Consider the following 16,355-nt stretch of genomic DNA (forward strand, 5'->3'; position numbering starts at 1 on the left):
AAAAGGCTCTAATCAACTAATATTAAGGGCAATTTTTTTTTGAGCCAATATTTGCTAGGATCCATATTTGCTGATTTTGTACCCATTCATCCGTCCAAACAAGAGAAAAAAAATTATTTTTGTATTTGAAAAGTGTTTTTTTTTTCTAAGAATTAAATTTATTTTGTTTTCAATTAAATTTTTAATATTTTAATATTATTTTAATATATTAATATTAAAAATAAAATAAAAATTATTTTAAGACATTTCTAATCCACGTAACCTTACTTCAATCGTAATCAAACTTTTAATCTTTCACCGTAAACGGCTCTTCTTTGCACGTCTTAACAAATAAGGTGTGCTTCTGTGGCGGTAGATACAAATTTATACGATCTACCTCAACAGCATCTCGAAGTTTGGTGAGGTCACAGCCTTTAGGAAACTAGTAGCTAGCTGCAGAACAGAACATTTGCAGGGCTGCTTTTGTCACTTTTAATCAAGGAGGAGTTTCTTTCAAGCATTAAGATTCTTGATTTTTACAGTACGATCTGTATAATTATGCTAGAGAAGAATAAATGATCAATATCATGGATTATTATTATTATTATTATTATTATTATTACAAATATCATGTTTGATATGTATTAATCATGAGCTAAAAAATTTACAAAATAATTAATCGCTCTCGCTAATCACGAGGAGATTTTCCAAAGGCTTGTGCTCTCTTGTCGCGTGGAGGGCTGGAGACTAGCGAAAAGAGCACAAATGTCCTATTGATAAAGAGAGAACCCGTAAAAATAAAATTTCCTAACAAAGGGACTAGTCTTTCCTCGCTTTTAATCACATCAAATATCCTTCGAGATTCGATTCTCTGGCCTTGGTTTTCAAAAAGTAGATGAGCTTCCGATGCAAATCTTTCAATTCATCTACAAATTAGAATTATTGCATGTGTCCCAATTTCGAAGATGTAACGCCTTGCCCATATGGTCCGACCCCACCCACCTAACTTCATTAATCGGCCACTAATCTCTATAAATTTAGCATTTACTTAGGCCCAATGTGTGTTAATATGATCCACCTGCAACTCTGAAAAAGCAATGACTTATCATGGAAATGGAAGATCTGGAAAGCCGTAGCTAACAACCAATATTTTGCTTGGAGAACATCATGGGATTCCGACCACCCAAGCCATTTGTAGTTAGCATTTGTCGGCATATCCTAATCGGAATTTGGTTCCACATTAGTGTTGACGTTATAGGTCATGTTTCCCATGGCGTGGATTTAGATCGGTCCATGATTGCATGACCTAAATAATTCATTTAAAAAGGTGTTCCTTTTGGTTCTTTTCTTCTCTAGTGGACAGATTCGAAAACAAGAATCTATTGTAACTTGTGGTTGACCTTGTAGACACGATGATTTATTATTATTATTGAAAATAATACGAGGTTGATCTCGGTTACTAGCTAGTTTGTGAGTTATTTTTTTTTAAAAAAATAAATAATATTATTTTAATTTGAATTATAAAAAATCAAACATTATTTTTATCAGATTATAAATTAACATATGAAGTTGAATTTCGTCAAACTATATCAATTCTCAATGAGAGATGTTTATGACATACAGTCGAGTAGAGGTTAGGAGAAGAGTTGACTAGATACTGGATGTGCTTGGTTCAATATGCTTTATAGCACAGCATCCTCTCTCTCTCTTATCTTTGTTGTAGGCATATGGCCCCGTGGATGTCTCCTACATATAGAACCCATATATTAAATTCGAGTATGTAATAGAATTCTCTCTCTCTCTCTCTCTCTCATGTAATCCATTTGCTGATATATTTAGAATATGTTTGGAAATAAGGTGGAAACTACATTTTTGAAAAATTAATTTTTTTATTAAAATTTAATATGTTTTATATGTTTTAGATCATTTTGATATGCTGATATCAAAAATAATTTTTAAAAAATGAAAAAAATTATTGACATGCATTTCGACACGAAAAATTATTTGAAAAACAACCGCAACCACAAATACTCTCTTAATACATTTCCATTAAGATAATAGTTTCTGATATTAAGACTATTTTATATATAAAATACACTAAATTAGAAGAATAATAAATGATGCATGAATTTACTTTTCACTAAAATAGTCTTCTTAATATTGAAAACTATTATGTTACTGAATTAAATAGATGAGCAAATGGATTACATTAATATGCGTGTGTGTGTGTATATATATATATATAATGATTTCAAATGTACATTAAGCTATACAAGAAAACCACTAATTTAAAACTAAAACCTTTGTTCCTAAATTTACAACCCAATGTTTTACACATTTATGGATATTATATTCTTTTCTTTTCTTTTTTAGATTTGCAATCAAACCAACAAATTACTTTCACAAAATAAATGAATTTATAAGTATTTATAATGGGAAATTAATAGATCAAAACTAGTATGGTTGTAAAATCCAATACACCTAATACTTATATAGCACATTATGGCTTGCAAGAGAATTCATTATCGTGCTAAGAAAACTAAGTCCAATCATATTTTTATAGGAAATATCTTCTATTCCAATGGATAAAGAATTTGTTATAATTATAATCTTACTGAGATTCTTTTTCTAGACAAACAATCTTAAGCCTATAAAATTTTTATTGCTAAATGTAAAGTCTTTGTATAATAAGAATTTGAATTTATGACATGTTTCAACAAATATCTAGATTGCCTTGAATTTCTTTAACAATCAAAACTCTCTCTCTTTATTATCAAGTTCTTCAGAGTTAAGTTATAAATGTTGTTGGTTATAGAAATCAAGTCCAAGTGATGTTTGGACTTGGACAATAAAAACGATTTTATCATCATATCAACTGAATTATATATGTTACCATTCTTCTTCATAACAATATCATCTAAACTATAATATCACGAATGAAATGGTGTTTAACTTTGATGTGCCTTTTCATTTTGTGGAACATATGATCCCTAGCTAGATATATGACTTCTTGATTATCACATTGCACAATAGTCACATCCTAATTGCAATATAGTTCACCAAATAGACATGTGTTTTGATTACAAGATAAAAAAATTTCATCAATGAACATGTGTTTCATACTAAGAAATACGAGAATGGTAGAAATATATATAACAATGGGGTTTATGTTAGGGATCAACTTTTAATGAGTTTGAAGTTGACTATTATGGAAAGTTAGAAAAAGTGATTGAATTGCAATACCATAGTGAACAAATTATATTTTTTTTATTTAAATATTATTGGTATGACACCACTGATAGATGAATCAAAATAGATCATCATCATGGTTTGATCGAATTAATTCAAAGGTTAGATTTCACAACATCGACAATGTATTTGTTTTCACTAAGAAATATCAGCAAGTTTATTATATATATATTCCTTCTTTTAGAAAGAATTATTCAAGAGTTGATTAGTTATCAGTAGTGAAAACCAAAACTAGGGGTCGTGTTGAGGTTGTTCAGGATGAGAACGATAAATTAACTATGAGAGATGATGTTTTTCAACTTGGTGAGTTAGTTGATCCATATCGAGTTACTCCTTCTAATGACTTAAAAGAAAATTCAATTTTTTGCATCACCAATAATATTTTTGTTGATGTTGACGTTGATGAATTAAATGATGTTTTGAGCTCCAGCAGACATACACAAGTACATAAAGATGATGATAATGACAAAATCAACATAGAAGATTGCAATGAAGATGAAGACGAGTCAATTGATGAAAAAAAAGACAATTCTGATTAATTTGCACAACAAGAATTTGTAATGCCATAAAATATAATGTAATATATATGGATGGAATTCATTTCAATGTAATGACAATGATGTTAATATATTATTGAATGATGTGAACATGTGTTATTGTGTTGTGCATACAATTATGAATCTAAGTATTTGCAGGATGAATAGATAGAGAATATAGATACAATCTGGCATCGAACATTGTTTTACACTGATGAAAATACTAACATAATATTTTTATCGGTATATTGTAGAGGCAAAGAGAACTATTCCCATTCTCATTAGCACTGTTCATCGTGTTAATTTCACACAGATATACCGATATAAATGTTCGTTGGTATATTCTAAAGGCGGAGAGAAATGTTCCCTTTCTTCCTAGCATTGTTCATCGTGTTAATTGCACACGAATATACCAATAAAATGTGTTTGTTGGTATATTTCAGAGATGAAGTGAACTGTTTCTCTTCTCTTTAGTACTATTCATAGTGTTAATTACACACAGATATACTAATGGAATGTTTTCATCGGTGTATTTCAGTGGCGATCAGAACTATTTATTTCTTAAAGTGTTTTTCACTTCTCAAGACGGTGACAATTAATGCTTTTTTTATCGATGAAATGAGAGTTCCAATGCACTAACAATTAATGCTTTATCTAACACATTCCCCGACAAAATTGCATATGGTATTCCATCGGTGATATGGTAAACATCTCAAGGAAAATACCGAAGTAATGAAACGAGAAAAAAACGCTTTGTTTGTCTGTAAACCCATAGGTAAATTAATTATCGATAAACTTACCGACAAACCAAAAATTACTTACGAGATTTTTTCCAATGGATTGTTTCCGTCCATGAGCCCATCGGTAAAATATTTACCAATAAAGTATGTGTAAATACCGATGGAAATTTTTGTCGGTAAAACTGTTAAATCTGGTAGTGGAACGTGTCTTAATTCTAATGAGTAAAGGATTAATTATAATCCTAATTCTATAAAGAATGTTTGTAGACAAAACAATCTTAAGTCTATAATATTATCATTGTTCAATGTGAAGTCCTTATATAATTAGGATTTGAATACATGGCACATCTCAACAAAACTCAAGGGATCTTGGGCTATAAAATTAAAAACAAAATGCTTATATATCCTTCCATTACATTATAATAGAGGAAATTGAAGTCAACTAGGATTCAAACTATGCTTTAATTTATAAAATTACACCAGTTACATACTTTTAGATCAAATTTGCATGATTTTAGTGTACAAGAACAACCTTTGATTTGGTTACAAAAATTAACTTAATTAAATTCAATGTATAAACATTAATCTTAAAGTACTAGTTATTAATTCTATTATATATATATATATATATATATATATATATATATATATATATAAAGAGATGTAAGGATGCATTACCATAATTTCTAAAATATTAGAAGGACAATTTAAAGTCTTTGAAATCTTAGGCATGTTAAACTTTAAGCTTCTTAAGTTCTAAAATATATTTAAGTTACCAAGAGGTATATTTCCCAACAAAAAAAATATAAATCCTTACAGATCAAAAATTAGATTTAAAAGATCAAAGGCAAAGTTCTAACCACATGAAACCCATGGATTAAAATTTAGTTTTGCCATATAAATATTTGAATAAAAAGCAAAAACAATTAAAACTAGATACATCTGTAAAAATAATATTGTATGTTAAAGTTATAAAAGATAAAGTAAAAAAAATTCAAACTACTTGTAACAAAATCTATTCCAAATAAAAAAAACAATAGATTGCAAATATAAAAACAAATAGCACAACTAACTAAGATTAGCCAATTTAAAATTGATATTCAAATCAAGTTGATCATTTGTAACCATATTGAAAAAGAACAAGACATATTTTGTGTATGTATAGGTGTGTGCAAAGTTATGTTACTAACAATTTTAATTTTGCTATCATTTCACAATTATTATGGAATTACTTCTAGAATATATTATTCAATATATCAAGAATTATATTCCTTTCTCTGATACTCTTTCACTTGTCAAATCCATGTTACAATATCTTAACTCATAATTGTTGAATAATGAATATTTTTTCCACAAAATCATCTTAACTAAAAAAACAACTTAAATTGATATGTGAAGCCCAACAAATAATTATATATTATACTTTAACACATATTTTTTAGTTAAAATCTTTTAAGTTTAAAATTTTTATAAATCAATTATTACATTGTTTTTAGTTTTATTAAATTAATTAGAAAAATAAAGGCAATGAAATTTTCAAACACTTAAATTATTTGGTCGTTAAAGCTCTAGTATCATATTAAAGTACAATTTCAATACAAAAATTTAAGTTATTAGGTGAAGTCTAGTGAATGATATTATTTTAATATTTAAAACAACCTCTTTAGTGAAAATTATTTAAGTTTGAAACTTATAGATACCCACTACTGACTTGTATTTAATTTTTATCTATTTGATTAGAAAAAATAAAGGTAGTGAAATTTGAACTCCTGATTTTTTGGTTATTAAAGTTTTAGTATTACGTTAAAGAATCATTTCAATCCATAAACTTAAACTATTAGGAAAAACTTAATATTTAGTTTTGTATTAATCTTTAGTAAATATTTATAAAAGCTCTATGTTTATGTGAGAAAGGGAAATATAACTTATGATATACCTAATAATTGCATTAAAACTCTAATATTATTTTAAAAAATCATCTTAATCTAAGAATTTAAACCATTAGTTGAAGGTTAATGAATGATTTTATATTACTCCTTAAGATTATATATATGTATATGTTTATGTGAGAAAGAGAAATATAACTTATGATATGCCTAATAATTATTTTTACTTAAGGTAAATGGTAAATTATCAAGGGCAATAGTGTGTTCTATGACTTGAATCAATGGAAATCCTACGAGTGCACATCCCATTATGGTGTAATGGCGTCTTTATATTATTGTGGCTTGTTTGAGATTTTGTGCTACTATTTTGTTGTTGTGTTTCCAAAGATTGGAAAAATGTTTTAAATCCCAAGTATTACCTACCTCTTACATACACAATGCTTCGCGTAGGCAATTCCCTTTTCCAAACAATATAAATTACAAGAAAAAAAAATAAAAAAAATCAGTCAGTCAATTAACAGTACAAATAATATCCAAAACGACAATGTCAAGAGTACATTGAAGAGAATCTTGAAGAAGCATCCCCTTTCCTTGGTCAACAATTTTTTTTTTAATGATGATATAATTGAAGAACAAAAAAGAAAGAATCATCATCATCATCTTCATCATATGGATTAAAAATCAGGCTAGTTCATTCAATTCTTTCAAGTTCAAATGGATGAATTGCCTCTTTTTTTTTTTTAGAATCAAGCAGGCCACCAATCCTTATATCTTGCCATCTTCTAACATATATAACAAGGAAATTAAAGAAATACGATAGACATGTTTTCTTTTGTCCCAAGGAAAATGGTGGCGAGATGCATAATGAGGCTAGAAATTATTGATCAACAAAAAAAGAAACTCGAGATTGTGCATACGAATATTGTTGTTGTCGAATTCCAAGGGTAAAAAAAGTAACCAGGCAGTCGCTGCGTGCCTAGAAAAAGAGGACGTACGCATCGGTGGTTGGTGGCATTGATGGCACGGCCTGGAATCTTGCTGCCTGTTGTCTCTCACTTGTTCTCTTTGGGGTACTTTTTTGAACAATTCAATTTTTATATAGGCACCTAGCAGTTGCTTCATTTGTGTATGTAATTACTACTTTCTGTAGATGTCCTGTAGTTGACTCGATGTCAGGCCTTTATTTATGTGTCACGATTTTATTCATATAAGTGTCACGATTTCGTACAACATTCAAGAAATAAGTGTCACGATTCAGTGGGAAAATATTTCTGATACGCGCAAACTGAACCGAACACCCCACATAAATAAAAAAAAATAAAAGTCGATTTGAGATTCATTCAATTAAAAAAATCAGGTTTTAGGTTATATGGGTTAATTTAGCTGAATTTATAAAAAAAATTATGTTTAAAATTTTAGTATCTCATATGAATTTTTTTTAAATAGTACTTATAAATATATGTTATAAAAATAATATAAAATGCAGAATAATTATCTTACATTGAAAAGTAAAAAAAAATAATTCATAGCAATATATATTTCAAAAAACAAAATGTGAAGTGTGGTGTACTTATTCCACGTTAAAAGTTAAGAAATTATATGAATATAAACTATATATAATATAAAAATTAATGTAGGTATACTACGTCAAAAAATTAAAATATTTGTGATTTGAGTTCAACGGGTCGATTATAAAATTGAGTTTTTATAATTTAAAACCAAATTAAAATTTTAAATCACTCAAATTAACTTATTAAACCAGACATCACAATAATGAAAAGCTGTGGTAAATTAGCTCAAGATATTTGTTTCATGTGAGTATTTATAATCTTCCTTGGAAACGTTATGTTTACAAACGTCCATATGCAGACACTACCAACTGCTCATTTGCCAAACTACTCAACCAGGCATGAAATTAGTTTTGCGTAGATAAAGAATGCCTTATGCAATTTTACAAAAAAAAAAAAAAAAACAGAAAGAAAGTACGAAGCAAATAATTCAGTTGAAAAATGTTCAAAATTAAAGTGGTTAACTTATCCTTTAAGTATTGAGTTATACTAATAATTATGTTTTATAGCAACTTATTTAACAATATTAAGTATTAATAAATAATTTTATAATTTTAAGGCAATAATCGCTTAAGGACTTGTATATTGCAATGATATTATAAATGAATTTTTGTCCAAACTCCTTGACTCAGAGAAAGCCTATCTTTAGATATGAAGATCTTCTATTATTTTAAATTTTAAGAAATTATAATTAACTTCATATCAATTATATATTTTTTCATAACCCAACCTTCACCCCCTCAAAAAGTATTACATCAAAATATTATGCAAATAAAATTTGACAAATTTTAGAGATAAAAAAGGCAACTGCTGGAAAAAAGATAAAAATACAAAAAATAAAATACAAATACAAATAGAGATAAAATAAAAAAAATAATTAAATTCAAAAAGGCAGGGACTAAGCTAAAGCAGGTACAAAAGGCAAGAATAATTTTTAAGGGGAAATTAAGGGTTTGATTTGAGAGGAAGAATAAAGAAAGAGGCTAAAATTGGTTGAAGTTTGAAAAATCAAAGGACTAAGGACTAAGATGAAAGAGGTGGTAAAATTAGGAGGTTTTATTCATTCAATCAGGGACTTAATTGAAGATAAAAACTGAAATTTAGAGTCAATTTAATAAAAAATACATAAATTGGTGAATCAAGAACTACACTACAAAACACAATAAAATATAGGGATTTAATTAGGTCAGATTATGGGTAAAATTAAAAGAAATCCAAAGACTAAATCCAATTTGAGTAAAGAATAAAGATTTACAAGACCAATGACCAAAACCAAAAAAACTACATTATTTTTTTATTAAATATTAAACCCTTATTTTTTCTAAGATCAAAATGATGTCATTCAATACAAGAGAAATGATGTCATTTTTTTTTCTTCCCTTTCTTTTTCTTTATTAGACCTAGGTCTACAGTTTTTGAAGTTCTTCACCTAAGAAGTTAACTTTGCCCCTTTCAATCTTTTGTTTTATCTCCACTTAAGAGACAAACAACACACAACCATACTCCATGCCATACCACTTAGAGCCCTAGGCCAAAACCATGCATATATAAGCCTCTAAAATGTTACTAAACTATGCCAAAACTCTTTTCCTAACCACCTTATTTACTTGCTATATTCTGGTATAACTTTGTTAAATATGGCTGAATGGTTATGATTTTTTTTAAAGGAGGTTCAAGGGTTGTGATTTGTTCACGTAGAGAAACCCTAGAATATCCCTTAGCTCCTGTAAATAACACCTACTCTCAATCCATGAAAGAAAAATGAAGAGATAGAAAAAAGAAAAAAAAGAGCAAAAAAAGTATAAAGAGAAAAAGAAAATAGAAGAGAGAGAGAGAGCGAGAGAGATTGAGAGAGAAGAAAAAGGGGAAAGAAGCTGTGTTGGGAAATAATAATATGAAACTAAGAGAGAAAGGAGAAATATGGTTAGAAAATTTTAGGTTTAGAACAAAGAAGGGAATAGAACTTTGAAGTTTTGTTGAATGGTTTTCAAAGTAATGATGAATACTATTCTCTGTAGTTGCAGTAATAGCCTCATCTTCCATTCTTGAATTTTTGGCTATTTTAGGCGTTTAGCAGTAGCAACAAGAAGTTTTTTTTTCTATATATCAGCCTTACCTCCACAATCAAAATAGTAGCAACATCTATAACAATTGTAAGGCATAAAAAAATAAAGCTTAAGGAGGGTGAATAATAAGACCTGCTAAAAAAGAAGGAAAACAACATCTACATTGCAACAATAACAACCTCACTAGGTTTAGAGTTGCATCTTTCACCTTATGAAAGAAATATCAATAATATGGTGGCAACACCAACAATAATATCATCATTTAGGTAAGTCCTCATCATTTTTCTCAAGCTAATTAATCATTGCATATCTTATGGTTTGCTTGCTACACATGAGATTTGGTTTCACTTGTTAGAAGTTAACAATTACAAAACATAATTTTTATTATTATTATTGTGAAATTCATGAGAAAAATATGCTAGAAAGAGTTCTTTTATGTAAAATGAATGACTATTAGGAGACTTGTTGTTATGTAGTATGATTTGGTTTTAGGTGCCTTTTGAGTCTTAATTTTATAGGATAAAAAGATTAACCTTTTAGGATTCCAATCCATATGTAGTGGATTATACATGGTAGGAGGAATGTTTGTTCCTTTAGTTTGTAAAATCTATAACAAAAAAATAGTCAAAGGTTTTTATTTTACTTTTGTCTTCTTTTCTTTATGTTAATTGCATACTTCATCAATTTAAATCCATTGTCATATATATCATGTGTGTTCAAAATTAAAAATAAATCGATAAATTTTCATGATGTTGGCAATAATTTATAAATTCTTTGATTGACTAATTTGATAAGTCTTTTATTTTTAAAGACAAATATTTAAACTTTGTGAATGGTCAATTTGATAAAGCTTATATTTTTTAGGGAACAAACATTCGAATTTCTTGCAAATAGCATAATCGACGAGTTGAATGGTCAATTTGACAAGGCTCTTATTTTTTTAGGAACAAATATTCAAATTTCTTGCTAATAAAATAATTGTCGAGTCTTTTAATTTCTAGGCTAGATGCTAATTTTTTTTAATGAATATCCTAATTCACAAGTCTCCCATATTTAGGGATGACCGTTAAATTTTTTATGAATGCTCTAATTAACGAGTCTCTTATTTTAGAGACAAATTGAACATCCTTTTTTTTTGTGAACGGCTTATCAATGAGTTTTTTATTTTTATAGACGACATCAACGTTTTCACAAAATATATAATTGATGAGCCTCCTATTTTTAGGGGTGAACATTATTTTTTCACAAAATACTAGAAATTAATTAGGATAAATCATGAATAATCTAAAAAATAATTTACATAGTTAATGGCATGTAATTTAAGAGAAAAAACATAGTAAATATAACATTTTGTTTGAAAGGATATAGTAAGGGTTATATTTATATTTCCATATGCATAGTCATCTTATTTTTACCTAGATCTGTGAAACCAGTATCTATTTTAAAATTCTTAAGTTTTTAAATTACTAGGTTGCGACTATATTTTTTTCAATTTCTCTATTAATTATAGATGTCCCTAACATCATGTTCGGGTGCAATAAAATTCTTTAATAGGAATTATAAAATACATTCAGAAGGCTCAATTGTAACAATCATCACATATAGGAGGATCCTTCTACAATTTATATGTAATAGAAGAAATATCTTTATATCCTAGTTAATTATAGAAAACAATACTAATAAATTTATTTTTAAAAAATAAATGATCATTCAATTCTATGATAATTTTCTAATACCAATAAGTAATTTCATAATTTATTAAAAAATATATTTAATTATAGTACATATATTATCCTTCATAAATATTTTAAAAATTACCATTCAAGTGGTTTTTATTTTTCTCTTTCTTTTTTCAGTTTTCATTGAAAAACAATTTATAAAAAATTTATAAATATTTAATTTTTCTCACTTGTAAACTTTTTTATTGCTGTAATTAATTTTTCTTATATTATCAGTATTATAAATTAAAAAATTGAATAAAAATATGATTATAAAAGAGGAAAAACATAATTCTTTGTATTTGTAAGCCTTATTTTTAAAAAAGAAAAAAATGTTAATGATAATCTTTGTTTTTTTTTAAAAAAAAAATACCAAACTTGTTTGGAAGAAGAACTTGAAAGCGGATTTATTGGTCATAAAATAATATCATAGAACTAATGATTATTTATTTTAACTTATTTGTACCTTTTTCTTAATTTAATTCTAACTTCTTAAACGTACACTTAGAATACATTCAAAAAAGTTAAAAAGAATATATTACCTTATTATAAAAAAAATTGGTTTATAATTTTGTATATAAATTCACAAATCTCACTCAAGTATACCCAATTAAGAACTAGTTTTTTCGTGCCATGCTCTAATTACCCAAAATTATTAATATTGTTTATCTACACACAAAATGATCAATGATCATATTATTTTTATAGTAAAAATGTGTAAAATCAATTTCGTTCGTAAGTAAAATCTTATTTTAAATTCAATAAATTTTTTAAATAAGAAATATTAGCAATGATTCTGCTTCTTGGTTGAACCTAAAAAGAATAAAAGAGACAAACTTCAACGCTATCATTTTGTTTGTTAACAAAGTACTATTCTAGAACACTTCAAATAATATTGCTTTCTTTTGTTTGTGGTGGTGATTTAAAAGCATGCCTCTGAGTATGGGAGCTTGAACTTGTTCAGATATGCCGGCGTTGGCGCTTTTGGCTGGGACGGGAAAATTTATATATTATGTGGAATTTATTGAAGAGAAAAAAAAAAAAAAAGGAGAGAAAGGAGACAATGAAAAAACATTTCTCCAAAAAAGAGAAGCTTCCTCGTAAATTTGATGGAGATACGCATGCATGACTGACTGTCGTGGATCGATCGTTTTTCACTGCCGAACAGCTTTTCTTGGTTTTTATTGGTGCTTGTTTCCTTTGTGGACAAATAATGTCTTGGAACAAGTCAACTTAATTAATCCCTGTCAAAGCTACAAATACTTCCATTTCCCTCTCTCCTAGCTAGGAGACATTTGTTTTCGCGTTTTTTAAATTAATTTTTTTAGGTTTTTTTAAGATGATTTTGAGATATTAATATCAAAATTAAATTTAAAAAAAATATTATTTTAATATATTCTTAAAATCACGAGCACAACATTACTAAATATTAGCCAGAAGACGTTCATCTCTGCCTGCTCGATGCCTTTCAAAGCAGCGATTTGCTAGAATCTCTCTCGAATTCTTCATTCTTTAGCAAAAATGGTCTGGTCCTACAACTTTCTCTTTTCTTTTCTTTTTTTGTTTTTTTTTCATGATATTACATGGATCCCAAATAAGCCCTTAAGCTCAGCACCTCAACAACTCGACAAACCATGTGACTCAACTCAAAAATAATTACACACATGACCATCTTGATCATGCCTTTTGTTTTTTTTTTTTTCTCTTTTGAAACAATCTGAATCAGGTAAGAGAAGAATAAAAGGATAGAATTATTAATGCGCAGTTAGAAAGGTATAATCATATACACCACAGCCACAGTCAGCTAGGTTTCTAGAAAAACAAATTCAAAAATGGCAGACATCTTGATAAAGCAAATATAATGGATGACAATGCCATCCCATCTAAGAACTCTTATACTATATATTACTTGCATTATTATCACACACACATATATAATTAACTACTGCCGTCATCATAATACTCTTCTGTCTTTTGGAACTATAGAATGTTTATTTCTAGGGTAATTCTGCTATACACTGGTGTTTGGCAAGTGCCATTGTGGGTCGGACGATGATCTACTGGAAAAATTCCAAAGGTCGATTTCACTGTTATAATCTTGAGTTTCATGGTAAGATCTGTTTGATGGAAACGAAAATGATGATCGTAGGGTTGGGAATTGGAGATCATGATGAAGATCAGTAGGGGTACAATAAGTCATGGTGGGGTCATTGGGGAAGCACGCTGATTGCCTAGAGGTTTCAGCCTGGCCATTGATTTGAGAAGCAACTAGACTATCAAGGGCAACCCAGTTGTTAAGGCCAGAGTCTAAGGGGTAACTCACCTGGTTAGTTATTGAACCTTCATTTTCTGTGATCATGGATTGGTAAAAGTTTAGGCTACTGGTAGAGTTTGGACTCTCTAAGCTTGGAAGTTCCATGAATCTATTATCATGGTGGACATGGTTGATTGCTGTGTCAATAGGCCAAAGATATCTAGCACTATTATCTGCTTCATTTTCTTCTTTGCAAGTACTTCCCATGTAATGAAGCATTTGATCTAGAGAGCCCTCATTGCAAGAACTTAACGTCTGGTTCCTGGTATCTGCAGTGATGGGTGATGAACTCATAGCTCTGTCTAGGGTTTTGTTGAGATTTTTCTTCTTGAAGATACGGCAAACCACCCAGCCATCTTCCTGTGCTGCCTCTCCCATAACATTGGAGACCTTGACATAAATAAAACATCTTACTTGTATGAACATGTATAATGCAAACATGACCACTGACCCATGGTTGAAAGAGGCTTACATTGGTTTCACTGGGATTATCGTCCAGCCTATATTCATGCATAATCCAATCGGATTTTTGTCCATGTGGGGCTCGGCCTTTGTAGAACACAAGAGTCTTCCTCATTCCAACCCGCTTGCCAGTGCCGTATATCACCTTGTCACGGCCAGTAGCCTTCCAAAATCCCGCAGCAGTTGCTCGATTGGTGCGCGTACCGGCTGGATATTTCTTGTCCTTGTGGCTAAAGAAGTACCAATCGTTTTGTGGGGCGGTTCCTATTTTGCATCTCTCTGCAGAAAACCGAATCGTCATTAACACCACTTAATTCGGCACACATCTAATACAATCATTTGAAGAGGAAATAAAAAACTATAGTTCTGGAAAAAGAGAAAAAGTATAAGATTTCTTTTACGAATTGAATAAATTAGAAAGAAATCATGAGGAAGATTTAGAAAAACGTCTAAGCACCCTGTATATCCCATGGTTCGAGCTTATTAAGATCAACATCTCGGATCACTTCTAAGTCAATCTTCTCATACGAGACCTTCTTCCTCAAGTAGTAATCCAAGAGCTCTTCTTCTGTGGGGTGAAATCGAAAGCCAGGAGGGACCTGAGATTGCCCATTCACAGATATACTCATGTTTTCTGTCATTAATGAGGGAGTGAGGAAGAGGGGTTAGGACAAAATATATGAATGGAGAAAGTCTTAGAGTAACTGAAATATTGGTGGTGTACCAAAATGAGTATGTACATTGGACTATATATATATGGGCGGAAGGACATAAACGGCCAAAAATACATGAGAAAAGGTCTGATATCATGGTGACTGTAGCGTTGGTCTTCAAGTGGGGTTCCATTCTACTGTGCGTCTGATAAGAGCGACCGACCTACATTGATGGTGACAGGGAATTTTTTTTGGAAATTCAAAGTGGGTCCATGAGTAGGGTATCAGTTTAGGTCCCACATGGACGTTGGTGGCAACTAGACTACAGAAGGAACGCCCCCATCGCAGCTCTGACACTCGACCTTAACATCTCCATGGACAAGAACCTCTCTCAAACAACCACAGGCCTCTCTCCTCTCTCTTTCTACATGTACAACCAACACGACGAGAAAAAGATGATGGGTGGGTCTCTCTCTCTCCCCCCTTTGTTTTGTTTGTGCAACCACCACAACGAGAAAGAAATGATGGGTTCGTCAATGTGTTCTCGCGTGGCCCCGATGAAGTTCAAAAAAACAAAACAAAATACTTTCATACTATTGTAGGAGGAGTGGACACTAGCGTCCTACGCAGTAAATATTAATGGAAAACCCCGCGATTATTTTTGTCATGGCCACAAGGCAACTTTAGCTGGGTTCGAAAACATTAAGGGATTTGAAAGAATTAAAAATAGTATTTACAATTATATTCTTTGGAAAATTAATAAAGAAAAAACATATAAAATATCTAATAGACATTCCCATAAATAAATAAAAAATTACAATTCTGACTCTTGACAATTTAATTAAAAAGTACCATACTAATTTATTAGCAAGACAAATTTCTAAAGGAAAGAAAATATGTTTCCCCATCTTACACAATTAATGTTATTTCTGCGAGTGGAAAGTTAGGTTTTAGAAAGATTAATGCTGTGTGTGTGAGCAGTACAAGTATCAGCATCCTTTTGGATTAAAAAAAAAAAACCTTACAATATTAACCTATGAACTAAGTTATACGAGTCATACTTATAAACGGATATTCAAATTCTTGAATATTTGCATATGTTAATAAAAAAAAAATTTAGATTAACATGGATGTTTGGATCGGCTGCACATACCTTGACTAATATCACAGGCCCTCAAGTTAAC

General features: G+C 29.6%; 1 protein-coding gene across 1 annotated transcript; it reads right to left on the bottom strand.

Moving 5' to 3' along the window:
• Positions 1–13,485: 13,485 nt before the first annotated feature.
• Positions 13,486–15,247, bottom strand: LOC133691686 (NAC domain-containing protein 43-like). The gene is made up of 3 exons (XM_062112288.1): positions 14,976–15,247; positions 14,529–14,797; positions 13,486–14,446 (listed from the first exon to the last, which is right to left on the bottom strand). Exons 1-3 carry the CDS (start codon positions 15,157–15,159, stop codon positions 13,754–13,756), a joined length of 1,146 nt encoding a protein of 381 aa, XP_061968272.1. The 5' UTR covers positions 15,160–15,247; the 3' UTR covers positions 13,486–13,753.
• Positions 15,248–16,355: the final 1,108 nt, after the last annotated feature.

The sequence above is a fragment of the Populus nigra genome, chromosome 4 (assembly GCF_951802175.1).
Source record: "Populus nigra chromosome 4, ddPopNigr1.1, whole genome shotgun sequence".
Taxonomy (NCBI): domain Eukaryota; kingdom Viridiplantae; phylum Streptophyta; class Magnoliopsida; order Malpighiales; family Salicaceae; genus Populus; species Populus nigra.

Coding starts and splice junctions, on each gene's coding strand:
- LOC133691686 (XM_062112288.1), bottom strand. CDS start 15,159: ATGACAGAAAACATGAGTATATCTGTGAATGGGCAATCTCAGGTCCCT. Junction 14,798..14,975: donor CGAACCATGGGATATACAGG/GTGCTTAGACGT, acceptor GGTTTTCTGCAG/AGAGATGCAAAATAGGAACC. Junction 14,447..14,528: donor ATAATCCCAGTGAAACCAAT/GTAAGCCTCTTT, acceptor ATTTATGTCAAG/GTCTCCAATGTTATGGGAGA.